General features: G+C 42.6%; 1 protein-coding gene across 1 annotated transcript; it reads right to left on the bottom strand.

The window, feature by feature from the left end:
- Nucleotides 1–8,787: 8,787 nt before the first annotated feature.
- Nucleotides 8,788–24,876, bottom strand: LOC130680966 (uncharacterized). Its single transcript, XM_057492859.1, has 5 exons — nt 24,594–24,876; nt 22,451–22,660; nt 21,228–21,584; nt 9,661–9,726; nt 8,788–9,071 (listed from the first exon to the last, which is right to left on the bottom strand). The coding sequence occupies exons 1-5, from the start codon at nt 24,874–24,876 to the stop codon at nt 8,938–8,940; spliced, it is 1,050 nt and encodes a 349-aa protein (XP_057348842.1). The 3' UTR covers nt 8,788–8,937.
- Between the last annotated feature and the right edge of the window lie 40 nt (nt 24,877–24,916).

Below are 24,916 nucleotides of genomic sequence, written 5' to 3'. Positions count from 1 at the left end.
TCCTGAAAAAGATGAAAAGTTCTCCCAATATTAGAACTTTGAACAATACATCTCAAAGTTTACTCTACATAGATGAGAGGATAAGTAGAGGTAGGATTTAAAATAATTGATGACCTGTGTGTAGGAAAAGTTGAATAATTTACATTATGTAATAAAAAATGAAAATGCAGGACCCCTTGCATAGTACCTTGTTATTAAAAGTACAAAAATATAAAGCTTTTTCCTCAAAGATCTTATTATTAAATGTAATTCTAAACATAACAGGGTTACTACTGCTACATGAGAAATATTAACTTACAAATTGCAAAAAAAATAATGGTGTTATAGTTTTATATAGTACCTTAAGTAATAACTTCTTACTATAGCATCTTGATTGATCATAGGATTTTTGTCTCACTTTTCTGAAAATTCATTTGCTAGATCCTCAAAATTTATATTTGGAGCAATTTTATTTACAATCGATGTGACTGACAGCAATGTTCACCACTCTAGATAAAACGCAAGGTTGCAAATAATTTTGATAATTTTTAATTTGGGGAAGGATCTTTCTTCTGATAAACTGTTTCTGGAACTAAGAATATTTATAAGCTGTGATAATATTAGGATAAATTTCTAATAAATTATTTCAAAAAATAAAATTTGGTACATCTGGACCTGATATTGTTTGCAGAACATTTTTTCAAAAAAGATTTAACTCTTCATACCGATCACTTTCTTGCAGTCTGAATTTAATTTAAATGTGAATTTATATAAAGGTATTTTATTCTTTCCTCTGACATTTCTTGTAACTTGTGGAGGTCATGTAAGAAACAAAGCAACTCCATGATTCATATGGAATTCGAAATGCCTGTCTATGCATTCTAGTGCTGTATCTTGAATTTCGAGGAAATAATTAAAAATTGTCTTCCGATATTTAAAGGTCATTCCTGAAATGAATGAAACTGGAGATTCTAAACTTTTTGAAGTGTTCTAATAACTGCCAATATTCTTTATTGCAATGTCGATATGCACACTTTTATTTTCTGGCAATTTACTGACATATTTTACTGCTTGACTGCAGGCAGATTCTGGCACAATGCTCAGACTAGAGGGTTAATACGACTGCAGATGCCTCGAGGACAGGCTCTGCAGGTAGATGAACAAGTCGGCCTCCCATCTCAGGCCTTGACATCCATGCAGAGCCCCACCTCTCTCCCATAGCCACTGCTGCTGGCACTTTCTCTGCGGCTTAGCCAATGCCAGCTCCAATCTGGTCTCAGGTCCTGTCTTGGAAAGTCCCGTAGGGCCCTGAGCTGCCCCAATGTTTATGTACCACACCAATTGCTATGCATTCATGCTTCCCACCATGCCGATGGTACTGATAGGTGCTGGACCACAACCATGTGAGGGTTTTGCCATCCACTGTGCTTCCTCCGCTCGTGTGCATGCTTTGATGTTCTGTCAGACTTTACTTAGAAAACTCAATTTCAAAGAATTTCAAGATGATGAAAGTGAAGCATTAAACAAAGCCTGGGACTCTGCCTAGTATGGGGTTTGTGCAACTAGACAGATCACATGCCAATGAAGCTGCTCTGGTAGAGGTAATAGACTAGATAGGCCGTGTTTTAGAAGTAGCAAGATTGAAATAGTAGATAATGATTAAATTTTGGGAAAGACTATTTTATCACATTTAATGCTCACCAGAAGGCCTTCCCAGGAGAAGAGCTTTTTTTTAACAAAATACTGATTAAATTATCCAAGGTGACCAACTATATTTTTATTATCCAATCTGAATCTTCCTAATGGCACAAAAGTAAAGTAACCATGGAAACAGGGATGAGAGGGTTTGACAAAATTAAGAACGTGACCTTATTGTTTTTTACCTGTAATGAACCCCAGTTTTCCAGGAAGAAATCCCATGCTTAGGTTATGATGGTCAGTGGGCCATCCCTTTTGTTATAGGATTTAGGCAAGCCTGCCAGAGGCCGACCAGTGGGATGGACACTGCTCACAGCTGGTTTCACACACTGAGACTGATGATGCCACACGCACATACTAAGTGTATGAAAATGTTTATTACTTACAGTAATTTTCTGCACTACAGCAAGAAATTGTTGTACACAGTAGTATTCAGACCTTTGAAAGCTGACATGTTCTCATGTCAAACTAATATTATAAAAGGCAGTGAGCCTTTTCAGTGGTTAAGTATTTTTTCAAGGTCACACAACTAATAAGTGGTGAAAACAGGATCTGAACCCAGAAGGCCTAACTTAAGAACTGCAGTCATATGTATACTCCTCAATACTGGCTCCTGGTACTACTTGGTCTCCTTTTAAACTTATGACCACACATCTCAGATAAGTACTCATCACTGCCAAAAATTAATAAATAAACCTTAGATACCTTAGAAAATCATTGTTCCACTCTCCCTGTGACTATTTCTCCACAGTCCATCCCTCTTTACTGAAGTGATGCTCTCAGCTTATATGTCACTAGGAAAAGAGACACAGTCAGGTGAGACCAACTTCATTTTCCTCCTCTAATATGGATGTAAGAATTCTCTAACATGATCTAAGAATTCTCCCTTTTCTAGTCTAAGAATAAACCTTCCAGTTCTGTTGTGGAGTACATGGTCATTTTTCAAGGACTTTGATTAACAAGCAGCACCTTTCCCTATGACATGATCATTCTCCCTTTATATTAGATCATTCTTTGAGGATAGAAATGTACCTTAACATTTTAAAAAGCTATTCTTGAAATAAGATTTTTCATGTACCCTCAATTCCATTCCATTTCATTATATCCCTATTCCATTCCACTAAAGTAGCTCTTACTAAGATTACAAATGATCTTCCTAAATTTGATGGTGAACTTTCGGTCATCCTCTTACTTGATTTCTTACCAACATTTTAATCTGAATGACCTCTCCTTCTTTGTTAAAATACGCTAGTGTTCAGATAAGTGTCCTTATAGTGGTCTTCACAGAAGCAGTACAAGCATCCCCTATGGCGCCTGAAGCAGCAGGACTGACACTGCCCCAAGTTTGGTCCATAAACCGAGACTAAGTATACGAACCAAACACATACTAAAAGGGTATGAAAAGGTTTATTACTCACATCAAAAAGCTTTCTGGGGAGAGCAGAATGATTCCCAAGCAGGTCCAAAAACAGCCCGTGAGAACAGGGAAAGGAGACTGGCCAGGCTTTTTATTGCCACTGGGGGTGGTCCAGGTAAAGCTCCTTTCACACTGGCAGATGTTTTTCAGCATTTGAACCTCTCACCAAAAGCAAAAGTGGAAGAGGCCGAGATCTCTTAGCAGGTTACCTGGATGCGGGCAAAGGAGGGAGGATTGGGCTTAAAAGCTGTGACTAGTCAAATAGCAAAAAATGTAGTCAGATCCCTTAGTACACCTGACAACATAAAAAATAAGCAAACCACTGGGCCCATCTCAGATCTCCTGAATCAGAAACTCAGATGGTAGGCACAGCAATCTCTTAACAATTTTCAGGGGATTTTGATAGACCCTCAATTATGAAAACTAGGTACCATATTCCAACAAAACAAGGTTTATCTGTGTTTTCGCCCATCTTATGAGACACATTTTCTGTCTCCTTTACTAGTCTTTCTTCTCTCTGGTCTCTAATTTAAAAATCCATCGAAGTCATGACTCTCAAATGTTTAACCGCACTCTGATTCTCTCCAAAGTGTTCTAATCTTATTTTTACAAATGCCTTCTCAACATCTCTTCTTGGATTTCTAAGGGGCATGTCAAATTAACCATGGCTAAAACAGGAAATCTGTTTACAGCTACTACCTTAGATATTCTCCAGACAAATCTACTCCAGAGAGAATATTTCCTCTCTCAGAAGATTACTGTCTTCTCAGTTGCTCAGGTTCTAATTGTTGGTTACTATGTAAAACCCAATATAAACTAAATTTTCTCGGTTCTTCTTTTAAAATTTCTAATATAACTTATTTTCATCACATTCTCCTCCAAATGTAATTCAGAATGCAATCATTTTTCATCTGGATCAGATCACTAATCTCATAATTTGCTTGTACTACTTCTAACCTTAATCCCATTGAGTGCATTCTCCAGGCAGCAGCCAAAGTGATTATTTAAAACAGAAATTAGATCATAATACACCCATGAATTAAAAAATATCCAAGGGCTTTTTAACAAAAGTAAAACAACTCTTTATTGTAATATTCAAAGACTTATATGATCTTTCACCTGTTTACCTCTCATCTCCTCCATTTCTCAAATCTCCTTAATTATGCACTTACTTTATCAGTAAGTAATTGATAGTCTTTCTAGCTCTCTAAGAAAGTTAAAATCAAGGGTTTTTGAATCTTATTCAGCTCTATAGCTCTAATTTATCCTAATATGAATAAACATAAATTTACCTGACACATATTAGGTAGTCAGTAAATATTGAATTACTAAATGTGTTCTAGTAGGACAATTGTAGGTGGAACATTTTAGGAACTGTATGCACAGGAGTGTTGTCATGTGTTCACTGAATCAAGAAAGAGAAAGTAATGAAGATGTCAGTCAAGGCTTGTCCTGTTCATGCCCACACTCTTGAATCAGGGGCACTGCCTAACCATGGTCCTTGTAAGTGGCTGGTCATGTTACATGTCACCACTGATTGGATCAGTATGGCAGATACCTAATCCAAAACAGCTCAATCCTAGGCAAACCAGAAGACAAAAATATAGCTAGACATGAAAGAGATGAACTCAATAGAAATGAGCAATTTGTTCAGACAATTACATACTGTTTTCTGGACATTTAAATTTAAGGTAGAAGAGAAGGTCAGCAATTGCTTACCATGTCAGAAAAAAGAAGGCATGGTAACAAGGGTGTCACATTATGTGTTAATCATGAAATTGAAAATTCACAGATTATTGCTCCTGAGATCTCTAATGCTTACTTGAGTCAAGAACCACCATTCAGTTCTCCCAAGCAGGCCAGGCCTAAGCTAGTTGCAGTTTTGGAATTGTCAGGAGAAGTAATAACTAAACTGAATATTGACAAGTGACTTGGCACATGACAAACTGGATGTGGTGTGAGGTATGTAGCACACGTGATAGAAGGTGGGAAATAAATATATTTTATTCAAAAAGAACTGCATGTACAAAATATGGAAGTGTATTTTCACTAAGCAAGGCAACTATGGGTTCACTAATATCATTTCACTGTTTGGAATAAAATGAGTTGAAAGCAGATTTGAGAAAAATTGCCCAACTATATTTCTGTACAGATGAGGCACATAACAGAGAAGAGGATAAAAATGAAAGGGCCTTTTAGAAGGTTTCTAAGGAGGCAATCAGATAGTAGCTAAATGAAAAAATGATGAGAAAAAAGTCTGATGTCTAAGTAGTATAAACTAAATGAACTGGGCTTTAACTAAAAGTCAAGTAAAAGTGAAAGGGAGCATATAATAAAGTTGACAGTCTTCCCCTGTGGGAAATCATTTGTAAAAAAGAGTAACTTTGTCTCTTAATATTTTGTCTTTTATTATTTTTCAGTAATAAAAATGAGTCTGATATTAACACTTTGAGAGGATCCGATCTGGTCAAGCATTCAAATGTTTGTTTTTGTATGTTGTACAAATCTGATCTTGCAGAACTGCCCTGCAAAGCTTCTTGGAAATGGAAGAATATTCTCACTAGGCATAGGTGCTTCTTCCTTCAGCTATGTTGGTATACTAGCCAAGTCTCTTTTACTCTTGAACAGCCTCAAAGAATCCACTTGTTATTCTGACAATAACATACATCATAAAGATGTACACAAAAGGAAAATAAATGAAGGTGGTTGACATTCACCAATATTTTCTTAAGAATTTCAGCTCAAGAGTTATTTCATAAAGATTCTTAAGATTTACAAAATTCTTGAGAATTTCAGCTCAAGGGTTATTTCACAGAGTTAGTAAACTCAGCTTAAACAATTTCACCACCCAAAATAGTGTACTAATTTCTAGCTGTCATGTGCCTGCAGTTATAGAGTCCCCCACAAACTGCAGCCTGGCCCCATGTGCTTTCAAGTACCCATAGATTTTTGAATCTGATTCAAACTCATCTGTAGGTCTGTGGTTTTAAGAAATAGAGAAATAAATTCAAGAATGCTCATCACTATGTGACTTATAACAGGAATAAAAGTGCTACTTTTCTCAGTAATTTAAAGCAGACTAAGTAAATTTAGAGGAAAAAATAACCTACCATTTTAGAAAATATTTCAAATAAAAAATTAAGTTATCAGATTTGTGTATTTTTATATCAACACCCATATACAAACAGGCAGGCATACCAGAATATATACTTAACACAATTTAATTTAGTCTTTATTTATTCAGTTAGAAAATATTTACTGAGTGCTTCGTGCCAGGGCCTGTGCCACATGCCAGTGACACATTAAAGAGACTTGATTCCTCACTCTGAGATCTTTATATAATGCTCTCATAGACAGAACACTTAGCTTAATTCTGATAAAAATCTTAAAAAGACAAAAATTAGGTTTCCTTTGCTCCAAGGAAGTTGAAATCTACCTATAACAAATAATTGTGCAGATAAAACATATGGAAAAAATGATTAAATAGTAATAATAATATGTGCTACCCTGAAATAATATCTAAATGAGTGTTACTGCTAGAATTACTCTCCAACATCTGAGAAAAGGAAAAGTTCACTATAAATTTGTGCATAAAGGAAAGGCTTATGGAAGAATTACTTCCTACCAAAACTGGGTCGAGCTCATATTTTATAAGGGAAAAATAAAAGACTAAAAAAGAGCATTCCAGATGCAAAGGAGACGATCAACCATATAGGTCAAAGCTGTCTTCAAGAGCACCACATTTCAAGATTCTGGGATAGACAACTGTATCCACAAAAACTAATTTTCTTTTGAGGATATTTAGCGTAAAATGCAATTATTATCAAATTAAAGAATAAGGACTTATCAGTGTTAGTGAATAAAAAGACATAGGAAAGTGGGACAAGCTAACAGTCTTTTTTCAAAGGATATTGCACCCTTGTTCTTTTCCTCGTGCTTTTCCTTGTCATGAGGGACTGCCAGAATCACCCCCAGGTTCCCATCCACAGGCCAGTGCCTCCTTCACCTAGCTACTATAAACATAGGCTGCTAGAAACACAACTTCCCCTTTCCTGGAAACCTCCCCTTGGCTTAATGATCGTTACCTTGACCTCTAATCCACAGGCCACAACAGACTGTCCTTGCTTTTCAGATTACATGGTGGGAGCAGCCAAATACTGACTGACGTGGGGAGTATCATCACTGATGATGGCAGGTGGACAATTGATAGGCCCTGGCATGCACTAGCATGGCAATTGCTAGAATATGCAGCAGTGATAAATCAAAATATTTTGCAGGAGTAAAGGAATGTATTATATTTGCATATGCAAAATCTCAGGTGTTGGATGAATCTCAAAATCTCAAGTATGGAAGAAATTGCTAAAAATTAGGACTGTGGAATTGACTAGTTATTTTGGTAGACTGCCGATAAACTGAGGAGAGAATATGACATGCACAGACCCATTCATAAGTCTGGTATAAACTTGGAAATTCAGATAGTCTCCTTGGCACCGATTGAGACACTCATCTTTTGCATTCTGAGTAGACAGAGGGAAACATTTGGACCTGGAAATGTAAGGGATAGAACCCTGAGGCTTTGAATAGGGATATCTGAAGACAGAATGCTCAGGTTTTCCTGAATCATATAGGACAAAAGAAGGAGCCTACTTCCCCTTGTTTGAAAATAAAAGCTTCCCCTTATTTGAACACTACTCAGAAGCCCCCATATACTAAACAAAGTTTTCTTTGCCTTGGATCTGTTATAAGCTCCCTTCTTGAAAGTCAGACCCCTTTGCAGGCCCAAACATCAGTGTACGCAGTTGGAAAAGTGCTGTGCCTACTAATAGCTGAGCGGGATTGCATACCAAAAGAGCTGCTGGGTCTAGCTAACAGGTACAGGCAGGAAGCAAAACAGAGTAAATAAGAGCGGACAATGAGGATGCTGGGTCAGAGCGAATGGAATATGGAACTAGATAAGGAGCACAGGCATTATGGAGCTACTCTCTCATGATATAGGATTTAACAGTCTGGCAAGATTCCTAGGAGAAAACCGTAATAGGTGAATGATTTAGCTCTCACAAGCTAGGAAAAGTGGTGGCCAGACATTTCTGTTTACTCTTATGATTTAGAAAGCTGGAAAGAATATCACTTTTATCATAACAAGACATTTTCTTGAAGCCATCAGTTAGCTGCAGTCAAAGAATAAACAAAAAGCCTGAAATTAAAGGCTCCCTTCACCACCCCCATCCCAGGAAACTTAGGTAATGAGAAATAAGCTAAAATTTTATTATAATAAAATTTTATTTTACTTTAGGCAGGCAAGCCTGTCTGTAATGCTTGGGAGTTCCAGATACAAGGATAAATTTAATACACTCACTGTCACTAGTGCAGCTGAACTGGAAAGAGCTGAGCCATCAGATGTGGGAACAGCCAATTAAAATCACAAGACAAAAAGAAAGTAACAGTGAAGCCTTTAATTACTTACTAAGATGGTAAGGGAAAGTATAGATACTCTCCTCTTAACTTCCCCTCACCAACAGATGTTCAGGTAGATAGACACAGATGAAAATCATCTCACTGCTGAGGAACCTCTGAACAGAAGCTAAAAGGGTTCTAGAGGTGTGGTGGGGGTTTGGGAGGAAGGAGAAGGGGATGGTTTAGAAGTAGAAAAATACTGAGTACTAAGTCAAAGTGGAGAAAATTATTCTTCCTGGATCTCTGATAAAGAAAACCAAGTACAGGCACTTCAGCAAGGAATGTATATATGCATAAGAGCATGGCCAATCAGGAGTTCCTTGATTGCAACTCCTTTCAGAGACTGTAATGCACTGACTGGGCACCAAGTCTCCTGTGGAGAGGGCAACTTACCCCTGAAAGTCTTGCCAGGTAAAGCCTTTGTAATTGTCAATAGTTGGACATGAAAAATCATGCATAAGTTTTCTTGGCCAAGTGCCAAACTCCTCACTCATAGGACAGTCTATGTGGACTCTCAGTGGAACTAAAAAGTTGGAACAAATAGAAAACAAATTTCAAAATGATAGATTTAATCCACTGATGTCAATAATTACATTAAATTTAAATGGCCTAATCATCCCAATTAAATGACAGAATTTTTAAGATTAGAATTAACAATAAAGTAAGAACTATGCTGCCTACATGGAATCCATTTAAAATACAGAGACATGGATTAGTTTAAGTAAAATGGAAAACGACATGCAGACATTGGCTAAAAGAAAGTTGAAGTCATAGCAACTGCAAACCATGTATGCTTCAAACAAAAGATCTTTACAAGCCATGAGACAAATAATGATGGAATTGAAGGCAAAATATATAAATCCATGACTATAGATGGATATGTCAAAGCCTCATACAGTAATTGCTAAACAAAGTAAATCAAACACCGAAAGGATACAGGAGGCAGAAAACTATGATCCATGGGCCAATGACTTGATTTTGTAAATAAAGTTTTACTGAATCATAGTTACATTTATTCATTTACATATTCTCTATGATTGCTTTCACAGTGTAACAGTGGAGTTGAACAGTTGTGACAGAAAATGTATGACCCACAATACTAAGATGCTTACCATGTTGTTCTTTAAGAAAAAGTGCTGACGTCTTATGCATTTTTATGTGTAAAGGAATCCTTACCCCTAGCACAGAAAAGAAAAAAAAGTGCTGATTCCTGATATGGAAGACCTAAACAACACTATGTATTAAGTTAACATTTATGAAATATCACCCAACAAACAACCACATAAAACAACGTGCACTTAACTGTGCACATGGAACATTCACCAAAATAGATCATACTAGGGACCATAAAACAAACCTAAATAACCTAAGAGGTAAATCACACAAAGTATACCATCAGCACACAGCAGAATTAAGATAGAAATCAGTGAAATAAATACACTGGGATGGTTGGACTCACACTCATTCATTTTAGGACTTCTAATACTGGATTAAAATGTAATCAAGATGTGTACTTGTGGAGTGAGAGACATACCAACGGAATAGAACAGAGCCCAGCGAGAGAGCCACATGAGTACTTACAGCTGAGTTTTGAAAGTACCTGAGACTTAGTTCTCATATAAGTTCTCTGATGTGGATTCTGTTGTGACATGTCATTAAGAAATTAATTCATTACATTTCCTTCAATTATGAATCATTCAGTGGATTTGGAGAACACTCTGTTGCTTAAAGGATGGCACAATATTAGAAAATCCATCAACATCATCCACCACATCAACCAAAGGAAGGACGAAAACCACATGATCATCTCCATAGGTGATAGGTGCCGAAAAAGCATTTGACAAAATTCAACATCCATTCATGATAAAAACTCTCAACAAAATGGGTATAGAGGGCAAGTACCTCAACATAACAAAGGCCATATATGACAAACCACAGCCAACATTATGCTGAACAGCGAGAAGCTGAAAGCCTTTCCTTTAAGATAGGGAACAAGACAAGGATGCCCACTCTCCCCACTTCTGTTCAGCATAGTACTGGAGGTCCTAGCCACAGCAACCAGACAACACAAAGAAATAAAATGCATCCAAACTGGTAAAGAAGAAGTTAAACTGCCCCTGTTTGCAGATGACATGGTATTGTAGTTTAAAAACCCTAAAGACTCCACTCCAAAACTACTAGATCTAATATCTGAATTCAGCAAAGGTGCAGGATACAAAATTAATAAACAGAACCTGTGGCATTCCTATACACTAACAATGAACTAACAGAGAGAGAAATCAGGAAAACAATTCCATTCACAATTGCATCAGAAAGAATAAAATACCTAGGAATCAACCTAACAAAGGAAGTGAAAGACCTATACTCTGAAAACTACAAGACACTCATGAGAGAAATTAAAGAAGATACCAATAAATGGAAACACATCCCGTGCTCATGGATAGGAAGAATTAATATTGTCAAAATGGCCATCCTGCCTAAAGCAATCAATGCAATTCCTGTCAAAATAACAACAGCACAGCAGCCCAGTTTGAAAAAGATAGATGCACCCCCATGTTCATCTCAGCACTATTTACAATAGCCAAGAAATGGAAGCAACCTAAGTGTCCATCAGTAGATGAATGGATAAAGAAGATGTGATACATATACACAATGGAATATTATTCAGTCATAAGAAGAAGACAAATCCTACCATTTGCAACAACATGGATGAAGCTAGAGGGTCTTATGCTCAGTGAAATAAGCCAGGCAGAGAAAGACAAGGACCAGATGATTTCACTCATATGTGGAGTATAAGAACAAAGAAAAAACTGAAGGAACAAAACAGCCACAGAATCACAGAACCCAAGAATAGACTAACAGTTTACAAAGGGAAAGGGACTGGGAAGGATGGGTGGAAATGGAGGGATAAGGGGGTGGGAAGAAAGGGGGCATTACAATTAGCATGTATAATGTAGGGGAAGGCACGGGGAGGGCCTAGTAGGGGGGAACCTAGTAAACATAATGTTCCTCATGTAATTGTAGATTAATGATACCAAAAAAAAAAAAAATACTGACAGCATTCTTCAATGAACTAGAGAAAATCATTGTAAAATTCAAATGGAAACACAAAAGACCATGAAGTGCCAAAGCAATCCTGAGAAGGAAGAATAAAGCAGGGGGAATTATGCTCCCCAACTTCAAGCTCTACCTCAAAGCCACAGTAATCAAGACAATTTGGTATGGGCACAAGAACAGACCCCTAAACCAATGGAACAGACTAGAGAGTCCTGAGAGACTGCCTTGGGGTTTGGAGGGGGGACTTGATAATATGGGTGAATGTAGTAACCACATTTTTCCTGCGAAACCTTCATAAGAGTGTATATCAATAATACATTAATAAAAATTTTAAAAACGGGGGGCATTTTTATAGTGTGTTTACTGCGCTGTCGAGGAGAGAGGGTAAAAGAAGTGCTGTGGAAACTGGGAACTCAGGAGTAGAAACTTAATGTGTTAGGAAGCGACAGTGTATTTCATCCTGATCAAGCTCCCATGTGGGGAAAAGTCTGCACTGGGGCAGGGCAGGAGAGGAGGAGAGGGACAAGGGACATGTGGGAGCAGAGCTTCTGCTTGCACATCTGTAGAAATGTAATTACACAAGGGCAACTAAAATACCATTCTTTTTAGAAAAGAACTCTATTAAAAAGTAGCAGAATACCATGCCATTTCTGACTTTTGGAATTAGAAGCATGGGAAAAGATGGAAGAGATTTAAAAGGGACAATATGTGATGTTGCACAAAGATTTTGTCTATTGCAATGTTTGCTATAAAATTTTTTAAGATTAATATCCCATGAGCTCCACTTCTTAGAATATATTCAGGAGAATCATATAGAGATATTCCAGGATATATGGGCAATGTTTTCAGCAGGACTGGGGAAGAAAAACCAAGAAATACCCATCAAAAATGATGGATGAGTTTATTCTGTACACACACAGATTCATAGACAATAAAATCTTGCAACCAGTAAAACAAAGTAGGGAGACGGGTTCTGAATGCTCATCTCCTGGCTTGGTGGGCAGAGTTTATTTGGGAAGCAAAGCTAGTATGAGGTTTTTTTCATAAGTCAGAGCATTTCAAGGACGCAATCAAATGAGTTCAAAAAGGAATCTCACTTCATCACGAATTACACAATTTAGTTTTTAAAAAGAAGCTTAAATTTCACATATAAATGTGACAGGGGTAGATCCCTTGTTTTTGTTAAAAACATAGTATCCTTTTTGCTGGGCTTCCGTAAATACTTAAACTCATATCCCTCAGTCTCTTAACACAATCTCTTTAATAAAAAAGACACGGCCATCAAGAAAGGAGAGCAGTAAACCCCAGGCACTCACTACCCATGGAGACACTAAATTAACAATAATATACACAGAAAAAATTATTTTGGAATCTACACAAAACTACTGCAAAAGCTGCATTTCTCAAATGACTACCCCCAAAATAGTGAGACAAAAAAATGTATGAAAGTTCATAACAATTTGCAGGAAATCAAGTGCTGGTACCCTGAAAAGACTGACAAAATTGAGAAACCCATAGCAAGATTAATGAGAAAACCCAAGAGAATACTCAACTATGTCTGATGGATGATGTAAAAATCAACAACAAAACAACTGTAAACCATCATTAACTGCACATAAAAAGGACTGTACAGCATGACCAGAGGGCATATGTTTCTGGCAAGCAAAGATTGTTTAACATATGACAAACATTCCACGTAATACTCCCTCCCTATTAACAGAATGAGTAAAACACCCCCATGGTCATTCATTTAAATTCATGAATAAGTCAACAGATAATCCTTTTGATGAAAATCCCCAGTCAACTAAGAACAGAAAAAAAAAATCTTGACATAATAAGCCACACATAAAGAGCTTGCAGCTAACATCAAACTAAATGATGATGGAATGAAAACTTCTCTCTAACAGCAGGAACAAGCCTGTGCTGCCTGCCCTGTTTCTAGAAAACAGTACCACAACTCCTAGCCAGAAGAAACAATCAAGATAAAGAAACAAAAGATAACCACCTAGAAAGAGGAGAAGCAAATTATCTCTGTTCACAGCTGACATGACTGGAAACAGAGAAAACCCTGAAGATTCCACACCAAAAAAAAAAACCTGCAGAAAGTATTGGATGAGTTAAAAAATGCTCAAGATAAAAGCACAGAAAAATTAATTGTTTCTATATAACCAAAAGGAAATGAAGAAATAATTCCATTTCTAGTAGCACTGAAAAGGCTCAAACAGTTTGGCATAACCTTAGCCTAAGAATGGAAGAGCTGTACACTGTAAACTGAAAACATGACTGAAAGCAATTAGAGACACAAATACACAAACACATCCCAAGTTCACGGATGGAAGACTCAAAATTGTCTAGACGTCACACTACCTAAAAAAACTGACAGATACAGTGCAACCCATGCAAAATCCCAACAGCATCTTTTGAAGAAATCCATCCATTCATCTCGATTTGTATGAAATTTCAAGGGCCACTGAACAGCAAACACAACCTTGAAAAGAACAAAGTTGGAGTCCTCATACTTCCTTAGTTCCAAACGTATTAAAAAACTGTATCAAAACAACATGGTACTAGTATAAAGACAAGATACAGAGACCAGTGGAACAGAACAGACACATCAGAAACACACTCTTGTACGTGTGGTAAATCGATGTTCCCCAAGGTTGTGAAGGGTACTCAAAGGGGGAAAAACAGGCTATTCTACAAACCTCACCACCCACCCACCCCAATCCTTCCCCCGTGGTATCCACCAGTCCCTTCTCTGTGTCTATGAGTCTACTGCTGTTTGGTTCATTCTGTTTTGATTTGTATTTATATTCCACAAATAAGTGAAATCATACGGTATTTGTCTTACTCCGCCTGGCTTATTTCACTGAGCACAATACCTTCTACATACAACCATGTTGTTGCAAATGGCAGGATTTCTTTGTTATGGCTGAATAATATTCCATTGTGTATATGTACCACATCTTCTTTATCCATTCATCTGTAGATGGACACGTAGGTTGCTTCCATATCTCGGTTATTGTAAATAATGCAGCAATTAGGCAGCTTCTTTAAGGAATGAATTGATCAAATTCATTTATGGAAACATAAAAAGGTAGTTGAGTAGTGTGGTCAGAAAAAGAATGACCCCAAATGATGTCTTAATTCCCAGCACCCGTGAATATGTTACTTTACATGGCAAAAGGGAATCTGCAGATCTGAATGGGTTAAGGACCTTGAAATGGGGAGACAATCCTGGATTACCCAAGAGGCCCAGTCTAATCACATGAGTCCTGAAAATCAGGGAAACTTTCTCTGTTGTGTTCAGAAGGAGCAATAATGACGAAGTGTCACACAGATACTATTTTACTGGCTTTGAAGATGGAAGAAGGGGGCCATAAGCCAAGGACTGTGGGCAGCCTCTACAAGCTATAAAAAGCAAGAAAATGCTCACCCCGCCTCGAGCTTCCAGTTAGGAACACAGCCTTGCCGACACCTTGATTTTGGCTCAGTGAGACCACGTCAGATTTCTGGCCTCCAGAACAGTAAGATGATGAATTTGCATTGCTTAAGCTACTAAGTTTGTGGAGATTTCCTACAACAACGATAGTAACTAAGAAAAGGAGATGACCTGGTCTTCCCATTCTGGAACAAGATTGCTCCCTCTAAACAGACACATTCATCCCTGCTCCTCTCCTCCAAATACAACTAAATTCCTGGGAGTTATCCAACAACAAACATTGGTAGAAGAATTCTGAAAGCTGGAAAGAAAAAGGCAGCCAGGTAGTGAGTTCTCTGGGTTTTCTTTTTTATCTCCCATGTAACCCCAGTGACACGCAGGAGAAGCCTGAAAACTGGAACTGCCAGAGACATAGAGAGGCAACCCCCAAAGCCTAGTCCTTCTGGCCAAAAGACTAGGGGTGGCCTACCAGAGACCTAGTAGACAGCCCCCCAACCTCTGCCCCACAACTGAGGCACCTGTGGGATGGAGGTCGATTTGGTGCAGCTGCAGCAAGAAGTTGGGCTGTCCCAGCCCCCACCTGACAACTGGGTAACTGGAAGTGGTTTGACCCAACTACCGGGGCCCCAGGTTGGAGCCCTGTCTCTCTCTGTCCTCCTTCTAGTGGCATAAGGAAACGCAGGCTTAACAACTGCTCCCCCACTTCCCTGGTGGCAAAAAGTGGCCCAGGCAGCCAAGGGAGACCCTTTCTCTGCAGGGAACAAACAGGGATTGAGTGGGAGTTACAGCGGTGCCAGAGAGCAAAGCAGGCCAGGATAGCAGTACCTGGGCTCCGAAACTACACTGTCATGGGAATGAAAGCCTGCAAACGTAGGCCAGAATCCACTGGCATGCTGAACTGAAATAGGGCGACTGCCTGCTGAAACTGAAGATTTGATACGATCACGTCTACTAGCACAACAACAAAAGGTCCAGGATGCAATAAAAAAATATATCACTTGGCATACCAAGAACCAGTAAAAACTACAATTTGAATGAGAAAAGATAATCGGCTGAATCCAATTCCAAGATGAATCAGATGTTGGAATTATCCGACAAGAATTTTATAAGGCAATCAGTATAAAAACGCTTCAGTAACTGATTATGGTTTCTTTTGAAAAAGACTGAAATCCACAGTAAGAAAATAAAACTTATATGTGAGAACCAAATAGAAATTACAGAACTGAAAAACACAATAACTGATGCAAAAAAACCTTATAGACGGACTGATTACTATAATAGAGATAGACAAGAATCAGTGAACTTGGGGACAGATCAATAGAATCTACTACTTCTGAAAAATAGAAAACAAATGGAAAGAAAATGAACAAAGTCCCAGGGATCTGTGGGACAATGACACAATGGCCTAATATTTGTACCACCTGAGTGCCAGAATTAGAGGGGAAAAAACATGGACCTAAATAATATTTTAAGAAGTAATGTCTTCAGAAACTCAATGAACCCAATACAGGGTAAACCTAAACAAATCACACTAAGATGTATAGCAAACCCTTGAAAACTAAAGAGAAAGGAAACAAATCTTACAACAGCCAGAGAAACAATGTATTACCTACTAAGGAACACTAACTCAAATGACAGGAGATTTTTGTATCTGAAAACATGGAGGACAGAGGGAAGTGGCACGTTTTTCAAATGCTGAAAGGAAAGAACTGTCCGCTATGAACACTAGAATACAAATACTGTATCTGGTAAAATTACCCTTCAGAACTGAAAAGGAAATAAGGAAATTCTCTGATGAAGGAAAACTGTGAGAATTCATTGCTAGCTGACCTCTCCTTAAAGAATGGCCAAAGGAAAGAATGTCCAATTCATCCTTTTGTTGCTTATGTTTGATATCTGATCTAAATCTAACCAATACTAAAATAATCAAAGTCAAACAGAGTATGTTCCCTGACAGCAATAATCAAACAGAAAGACAACTGGAAAATCTCCAAAACAGCATGTATCTAAATAATCTAAGAGTCAAAGAGGAAATCTCAAAGGAAATTGAAAAAGCACCAAAATTAAGTTAAGTCCACTAAGTTAAAAAAGCAAAAACCAAATGAGAAACACCCAAACTTTGTGAGATGCACCTTAGGCAGTGCCCAAAGGGGAATTTTTAACCCTAAATCCTTACAATTTAGAAAAAAAGGAAATAGCTCAAAATCAACAACCAAAGGTCCTATCATAAGAAAGTACAAATAACAGCAAAATGAACGCAACTGAGAACAGGAAAGAAATAAAGATAACAGCAGCAAGGTGACCTTTACAAAGGCACCCCGCATGGATACACTGGACCTGAGACCCCGGAAAGAGCAGGGCTGGGTCTATATAGTCAGACTGGTTCTGTGGGTAAAACATAAACAGGAATGAAGAAGATGGGGTGGCTGTGAAGGCCCCAGTCTTTTCTCTTCTCCTGGGGTTAAAGTCAAGTGGAGCCCTTTGGTTTGCGGAGATTGGTCCTCACACCACCCTGTCCCTTGAGAGGTAAACGGGCTCAGTGGGAAGACAGCAGATGGGAAAGGCCTCTGACACCAGGTGCGGGGCTCAGCCTGGAGGAGCTGGAGGGCGACTTTGTTTGTTGCTTATGTCTGATGTCCTACCTAAAATCTAACCAATACTAAAATAATCAAAATCAAACAGAGTATGTTCCCTGACAGCAATAATCAAATAAAAAGACATAACAGAAAGGAAATAGGAAAATCTTTTTTGGGGCATGCTTATGCAACTGGCTGCTTGGGGGGTCTAGGCTGGGTCTCAGGGACCAGAATGCTAGGTCAGGCAGGGGCTGCTCCATGTGGGTAACAGGTTTGTTTCCAAGGTCGGGACCGAGGGCCAGAGGTTCATCACAAACCCTTCCTTGCTGTAGACAAGACAGTGGCCTGACTCTCAGGGGCAGAGAGATTTCCTGAGAGGCCCCAGCAGGCCCTCAGCCTCCCCAAGGCCTTACTACGGTGCAGCGATCAGCCACGCGGGAGTTGTAATGGACGTGCAGAGATTCCTGATTTACAAATCAGAGCAGAATTGGGTTCTCCCTGTAACATAGTCTGCCTCCTGGTGTCTGGTGTCCCATAGAAATGGGCGGCCTTTCCAGCGGCCCCTCCCAGGGTGACCTCCCTGCTGCAGCCCTGGAATGACAAAGCTGCGGCGCTGTCCACGGTGCTGACAATCCCGCTACCCAATGGCTCGGGGGACCCGATGGTCCAGTGGGGATCAAGGCACTCTTTCACCTTAGCAGATGAGGACTAATGACAAGCAAGAGGTGCACAGGGCTTCAGGGAGTGTGGACTGGCTCTGTCTCCACCCCTCGAGGGCAGTCAGGGGCTATGGGCATCACCGCAGGAACTGCCCCTCAGTCGGGGTGACCAAGTCCAGGCTGCCCAGGAGCAGTTAGGCCAGCAAGATGATGAGCATGGCCTTGAGAGGCGCAGAGGATGGTATATGGGCCCTCAGTGACGGGCACAGCCTTGTCCCCCACGTGTGTGAATATGTTGCATGATAAGGAAACTTACACACTGAATTCAGGCCAGTGATTGGCAGGTTGCGGTGGTTTACCCAGTGGGCCTGATATAATTACAAGGGTCCTTTCCTGTAGGTGAGGGAGGGAGATGGCAGCTGGAGAGCCGGTAGGAGACGTGGGATGGAAGCAGATGACAGCCTTCAGGCTGCTGCACTGCTGCTCTGAAGAGGGAGGAAGAGGCCCCAGCCCAGGAACACAGCTTACAGGCCAAGAAAATGACTCCAAAGAGAATGCAGCTCAGGGGACATCTCCATTTGTGCTGAACTGCACATGAAGTTTGTCGTGATTTGTTTCAGTGGCAATAGGAAATCAACAAACACGTTGCTCTGCCTAACCCAACACCCGGTGCATCGGGATAAGGAGCATCTGAGCTACATGGGGATGTGACACTTTGTAGGTCATTTCCTTACCTCTCACCTCATGCAAGGACCCTCGGGCAATGGGAGAACCTCCTTGGAGATTGTAGGTTCTGTGCCTCGGTGCTCAGACCCTACATGGGAGCAGCACCCGCCCCAGGTCCTCAGGGAAGGACTGGGAACTGCGGGCCAGGATGTGTGGCAGGGGCTGCAGCTGAGGCCCAGTGGGAGGAGGGACACTGGCCCTGTGCTTGGGAGCCCAGGAGGGTTAGTGGGGGAGCCCTCCCTCTGGGACATGGGCCCACATATGTGGTTGGACACATGTCTCAATGAGGTCCACGTCAGGGAGGAAAGGGGAAGCAGATGGGAAGCAGGGCCGGGAGCACCATGCTCAGGGCAAAGAGAAGCTGCCAAGGGGAAGTGTGCAAAGGTGTGGGTCCTGCCCATGGCTGCTGCCCGTGGCAGCTCCTCTTCCTGCGGACATCAGATGGCCCCCTGTTCTGTGTACCTGAGACCCAGTGCGTGTCTGCAAAGGGGCAAACACTGGGAGGTGGCCACGGCCCGGGGTCCTGAGCAGGCTACGGACGGCGGGGGTGCGCCCCTGGCTGGGTCAGCTCTTGTGATCTCTCCCTTTCCTGTTAGTATGGCCCCACTCCATCTGCACTCCTCATCCTCCTCCTTCCCAGGAACAGAGATAAAATTACCCCTGTGTGACTCAGGAGAGAAGGGACCAGAGTTTCAGGTGAATTTCTGCCAAGACATGTTCCCATTCACAGCAAAAGACAAAAGAGGTGAAGGGTCCTCTTTATTCACACCCTCTCAGGTGGTGGAGGAGGGTCAGGTCACCATCCCTGGGAGCTCCCCCACTTCCTGGGGGGATGGGAGCCTTTGTCTGGCCCACCCAGGAATCAGGGCAGCCCTTTGGGGACTGAAGAAATCAGGAGAGTCGGGAACCTGGCCTCGGGTCCCTGAATATGCCCAGGCTCAGAGCTGATTTTCTGGCTCAGGCTCCAGCTTGTGACCCTAGCCAGGGAGTGGGGTCAGGCGGACCCTGCCACAGTTCTTAAAGAGCAGCTGACAGAGGAAACTAAGAAGCCGCATCTGCTTTATGGTCGATGCGGCAGTAAATGTTCGTGTTGGGGTGTGACAAACACTGTAAAAGAAGAAGAGGCCAAACACTCACCAGGAACCTTCGCAGAACCTGTGCAGCACCTGCCAGGCCCTGAGTCCACCTGGGGCTGCTCTAGGCAGGACCGGGCTGGGCCAGGGGGTTTGACCCCAAAGCCCCCCCTCCTCCCATCACCTTCTGTTTCCCTTTCTGCCATCGTTTTCTGAACCTAGTAGATCAGCAGGGGGTGGGTTGGGGGCATCTGGGACCCTTGGGGCTGTGGGACCAGAGCATTCATTGCCCACACTCACCTCATAGGAAGACAACAAGGATGTCACTTTCAGTGTCCCATTTGTACAGTAGAAAAGCCCCAGTCATAACAATCAGGCAAGAAGGAGAAATGGATGCATCCAAATCAGAAAGGAGGAAGTACAGTTATGTACATATGTTTGCAGACGGCATGAACTTACATGTAGACAACCCCAAGGATTCCACAAATCTGGTAGAACTAACAAATGAATTTGGCCAAGTTGCAAGACACAAAATCAACATACAAAAATCAGGTGTGTTTCTCCACACAAAAATGAACTATCCAAAATGGATATTAAGAAAATGATTGAAATTACAATAACTTTGCAAGGAATAAAATACTTAGGAGTAAATTTAACCAATGAGGGAACAGACTTGTGTAGGGAAATCTAGCAATCATGTGGAAAGAAATTTACAAAACCACAGATAAATGGAAAGACATCCCATGTTCAAGAATAGGAAGACCTACCATAGTTAAGATGACAATACCACCAAAGAGACACACAGATTCAATGCAATCCTTTCCAACATTCCAATGAAATATTTTATAGAGAAAGAAATTTCCAAAAACTCACATAGAATCTCAAGGGATCTCAAATAACTAGTTGCAGACTCAGGCCCCATAGAGGCAGGTGGGGCATTCTGTCCTGCTGTATGATAATGACTGACCAGACACACTGACCCCGTGAATGGCACTGCAGGGACTAGGAATCCAGAAATGAATGAGGGGGGCAGGCAGGGAGCAGGGGGTGGTGAGTACGTGAGGGAAAGCTCTACCAGTCAGTCTACTGTTTGTGAAGTACAATTCACCCCACCCAACACCCAGAGGTCAGAAAGGAATCACTCACGGTAGACACCAAGCTGGACAGCTGCTGTTGTACTCAGAAGACTTCCGTGTAAGGCTTGTAGGGTGTAGTATCCTGTGTCCTCTTGGGTGACATTCTGGAACAACAGGGATCCATTGAGGTATATTGTCTCTCGGCTGCTGTATGCGATCCCTGGGGTAACTGCTTGTGTGTTTATTACATATGATACAATTGTAGAGTTGAAATTTACATGGTCCCCTTTGTACCAGGCATAGCCTAGAAGACTCTCAGGAGGATTGCGAGCAAGCAGAAGAACATCCTGCCCTTGGACAGCATTGGGCGGCACCGACTCCACAGCGAGCTGGGCAGTTGTGAGCAGGTTCCAGGTTAAGAGTGAGACTAGGAGGGAAGAGGGAGAGATCCATCAATATGTGGATGTATTATTGGGATAGAAAGATGAGACCCTGGGTCCTGAGCAGGGCTCTTCATCCCTCAGCCTTGGTATGTGTGTGTGTGTCTCCTACTGGTCAAGGTCAGGAGCACGACCACCATGACTTCAGCCCCTCGGCCCCTCTGTTTCCAATGCTCTTCCCAGTGTCTGTCCGGTTGGGTCCCACACACACTGAGGGCATCCTTGGGAGACACCTGCCCTGACCATCTCCTCTAAAGACCCTCCGTCTCCACTTTCTGACCGGCCCCTGCTCTGTTCCCTCCACGGCCCTGTCTGCCCTGGACAGCACATCCTAGATCTCCCTGCGTGTCTGCCTCCCTCCCCGTAGAACGTGAGCCCCAGGCGGCAGGGCCCGCCTGATCTGGCTGCACCCAGCGGGGGAACAGGGTGCAGGTACCCAGGCGGCAATGAATCAGTGTTCCCAGGCCTTCTGTGTCCCTCCTGGCGTTTATATGACAAAATCTGAGGTTGGTGAGAAAGGGCGATATTTATTAGCCTTTGGTTGTGGTTTTATTTTAATTTTAGTGTTACCTCAGATTGTTATTTTTCTTCTCAGTTTTCATAATTCAATACTCAGAGATGAATAACCTGTAAACCTCACAGCAGTTGAGATTTCCCTGCCTCTGACCACTTCCGGACCATGAACCCTCCTGCTGCTGAGCCGCAGCCCCGCCCGCCCCTGTGCCCCTGTCCTCTCCGCTCAGGCGCAGAGGGAAGCCGCTGCCCCTCTCGGAGCCCTGTCCTCCCCCGGAGACCCCAGCCGCTCTCTGTCTCCCATCCCGCCGCCCTCTCCCCGGGAATCGTCCCCTCTCACCTGCCAGCAGGAGCCCCTGCCACGGAACCAGCCCTCGGGGGGCAGGGGCTGTGGGGGGCGCCAGGGTGTCCGCTGCCGGTCTGTCCCTGCCTCTCTGAGAAGAGCTCCTGCTCCGGAACCGCTCGGACCACTGCCGTCCCCAAGTGCCGGCTCTGCCTGCCTTCCTCCCTCTGTCCTCCTGGGGTGGAGCGCTTCGCGGGGTCACGTGGGCTGGGGGCGGGGTCTAGCCCGACACCCTCCCTCTCCCCGCCCCTCAGCCCTGCCTCCCACGTGGTTCCGCTCCCCATTGACTACATCTGGCTGGGGGATTTCTGAGGCCTCTTCCTCTTCATCTGTGACTCCCCCCCCACCACACACACACACTCTCACACTCACACAAGCACGCCCTTGATGGATAAGCACAAGCCTGTACTGTTGGTTTGGGCGCACAGTCAGCCTCCCCTCAGTCCTCACACCTCCACATCAGGCTTTTCCAGAGCAGGAGCCTGGGGGCTACATCAGGACTTCTTGTCGCACTATGTCCCCGCTGTTCATCGAAATCATCCGTGCGACTTGAAAACACTTTCATATGCCCAGGTGACAACCTTAGAAATGCTGCCTTAGGAGCTGTGCCGGTGACGTAGATGCTGAGCCGGGTTGAGGCCCCGTGATGTGTGGCGCGTGACACCCCGTCCCCTTCTCCTGCGCTCAGGGAGGCTGTGCAGACCCTGTTCCAAAGCAGATTCTGACTCGGCAGGTGTTGGGGGGACCGGATTCTGTGTCTTTAATAACCACCAGAGGATGCTGGTCACATTGATAACCACACTGTGGATAACAAGGCTGATGGAAAACCCCTCCCCGAGAGGACAGCTCGCCCACCCACCCCAGCGTGACCTCTGCTGTGTCCTGACCTTGGTTCTGTCCACACCATACACACAGCCCCAAGAGTCCCCAAACCCAAGGGATTATTTCCCTTTGAACACAGAAACAGAGCTGGTTACCAAGGTCTTCCCACTGATCTTAAATGCTCTGGGAGGAGACTCCCAGCAGGCAGGTCAGAGAGGAATGTAGGGTGAGAAAGGGGCCAGCTGGGTGTAAGCAAATGTTTTCACAGCATACCTTGTGTATATGTACAGATAACTATTTAATTCTCACTGTTCACTTTTAACTGACAAAGAAAAAGAAAAGTGAAAACTACAGAAACTGTGGTAGAACTTGGCTTGCTGTTCTGGCCCTGGTTGTACCCACCTTTGGTCAGTCACATACCTACTCAAGACATCTTCCCCGTAGAGTACAACAGGATGAGAATCTGAAGTCACTTAGATATCCCCGACTAAGTAGTAAGTATAAGACTTTTAATTGACAGTATTCTGTGGATTGTGTTTAAATAATTCAAAAGTACATTTCTGATTGTGAAGATACTGTGGTATTGCACAGTTGTCACTTTATTGAATGTGCACAACAGTCCCATGAAGTTTATAAAGCGTACCCTTCAGGTGCTAGAATTAAAACTGATCTGTTATTAAAAAAAAAAAAAAAAAGGCAGACCCTGGGTTCTCCTGTCCCATCCTGCAAGGGACATTCCCCTTATTCCCCAGGATCCTCAGGGAACCACAGCTGGTGTACCCACAGACAGGGACCCCCAGGATGGGGCGTGGCCTATGTGGTCAGGGTGAGGCTCTGACCTCCCGTGGTGATAATTCCCCCTGGGGTGGAGGGCCTGAGTTCGCGGGAGGTCAGTCACTCCAAGGAAGAGGTGGGGAGGGGGGCCCATTTTCTGGGAATGAATGTGCATTGAGCCCTCACTGTTGTGCAGCCCCCATCCTCCCTTGTGACTCTACAAGACATAAAGGCCCTTCCCTGGGACATTGGCAGGCACCTGCTGGCCTCCCAGGCTGGGGTCAGGGCCCCTGGGTCTCAGGGAACATGGTCTCTCCCCGGGTGTCACACAGGTGGTGACATGCTTCCAGTATACGGTTTCTCATCCATTTAACGGTTATTTACTGAGCATCTGTGACGTGTCAGGCACTGGGAACTCCAGAGAACAGGACACACCTGGGCCCTGCACTCACAGAATCACAGAACTGAGGAGTTAATTATAATGGGGAGAAGGGCCATGGAGGGAAAGTGTCTGGAGCATCCGGAGCATGGAATGGAGTCTCACCTGATCTGGAGGTGCATGGAGCACCCCTGAGAAAGGGACCTTCTGGCAAGACCAGGAATGTGAGTGAACATTTGCCCCTTGAAGGAGGGAAGCTGTGGAGGAAGGAGCTGCCTGCAGAGGGACCCGTCTTCGGGTGGGCAGATGTCTGGCTGGCTGGAGGGGCTGACGGCGTCCAGTGTGGGAGCTTGGAGAGCGAGAGGACTGTGGGTTCAGCGAGGCTGGCACGGGTCAGGCCTGCTGTGACGAGTTTGTTTTCCTTTTTATAGATCCTTGAGGTGTTCATGTTAGGGTCTTTATTTCAGATCATTTTTTTTTTTAATGTA

Source organism: Manis pentadactyla, chromosome 15, assembly GCF_030020395.1.
Source record: "Manis pentadactyla isolate mManPen7 chromosome 15, mManPen7.hap1, whole genome shotgun sequence".
Lineage (NCBI taxonomy): Eukaryota > Metazoa > Chordata > Mammalia > Pholidota > Manidae > Manis > Manis pentadactyla.
Note: the sequence above shows the minus strand (reverse complement) of the source record. Positions and strands in the feature narration are given on the sequence as shown.

What these genes read in the sequence shown, in the direction of transcription:
- LOC130680966 (XM_057492859.1), bottom strand. Translation starts at nt 24,876, where the DNA reads ATGAACACCTCAAGGATCTATAAAAAGGAAAACAAACTCGTCACAGCA. An exon ending in GCAGGGGCTCCTGCTGGCAG is followed by an intron (nt 21,585 to 22,450) that starts GTGAGAGGGGAC and finishes CTTCCCTCCTAG; the next exon opens with TCTCACTCTTAACCTGGAAC. An exon ending in TGTCCAGCTTGGTGTCTACC is followed by an intron (nt 9,727 to 21,227) that starts GTGAGTGATTCC and finishes TTTCTGTGCTAG; the next exon opens with GGGTAAGGATTCCTTTACAC.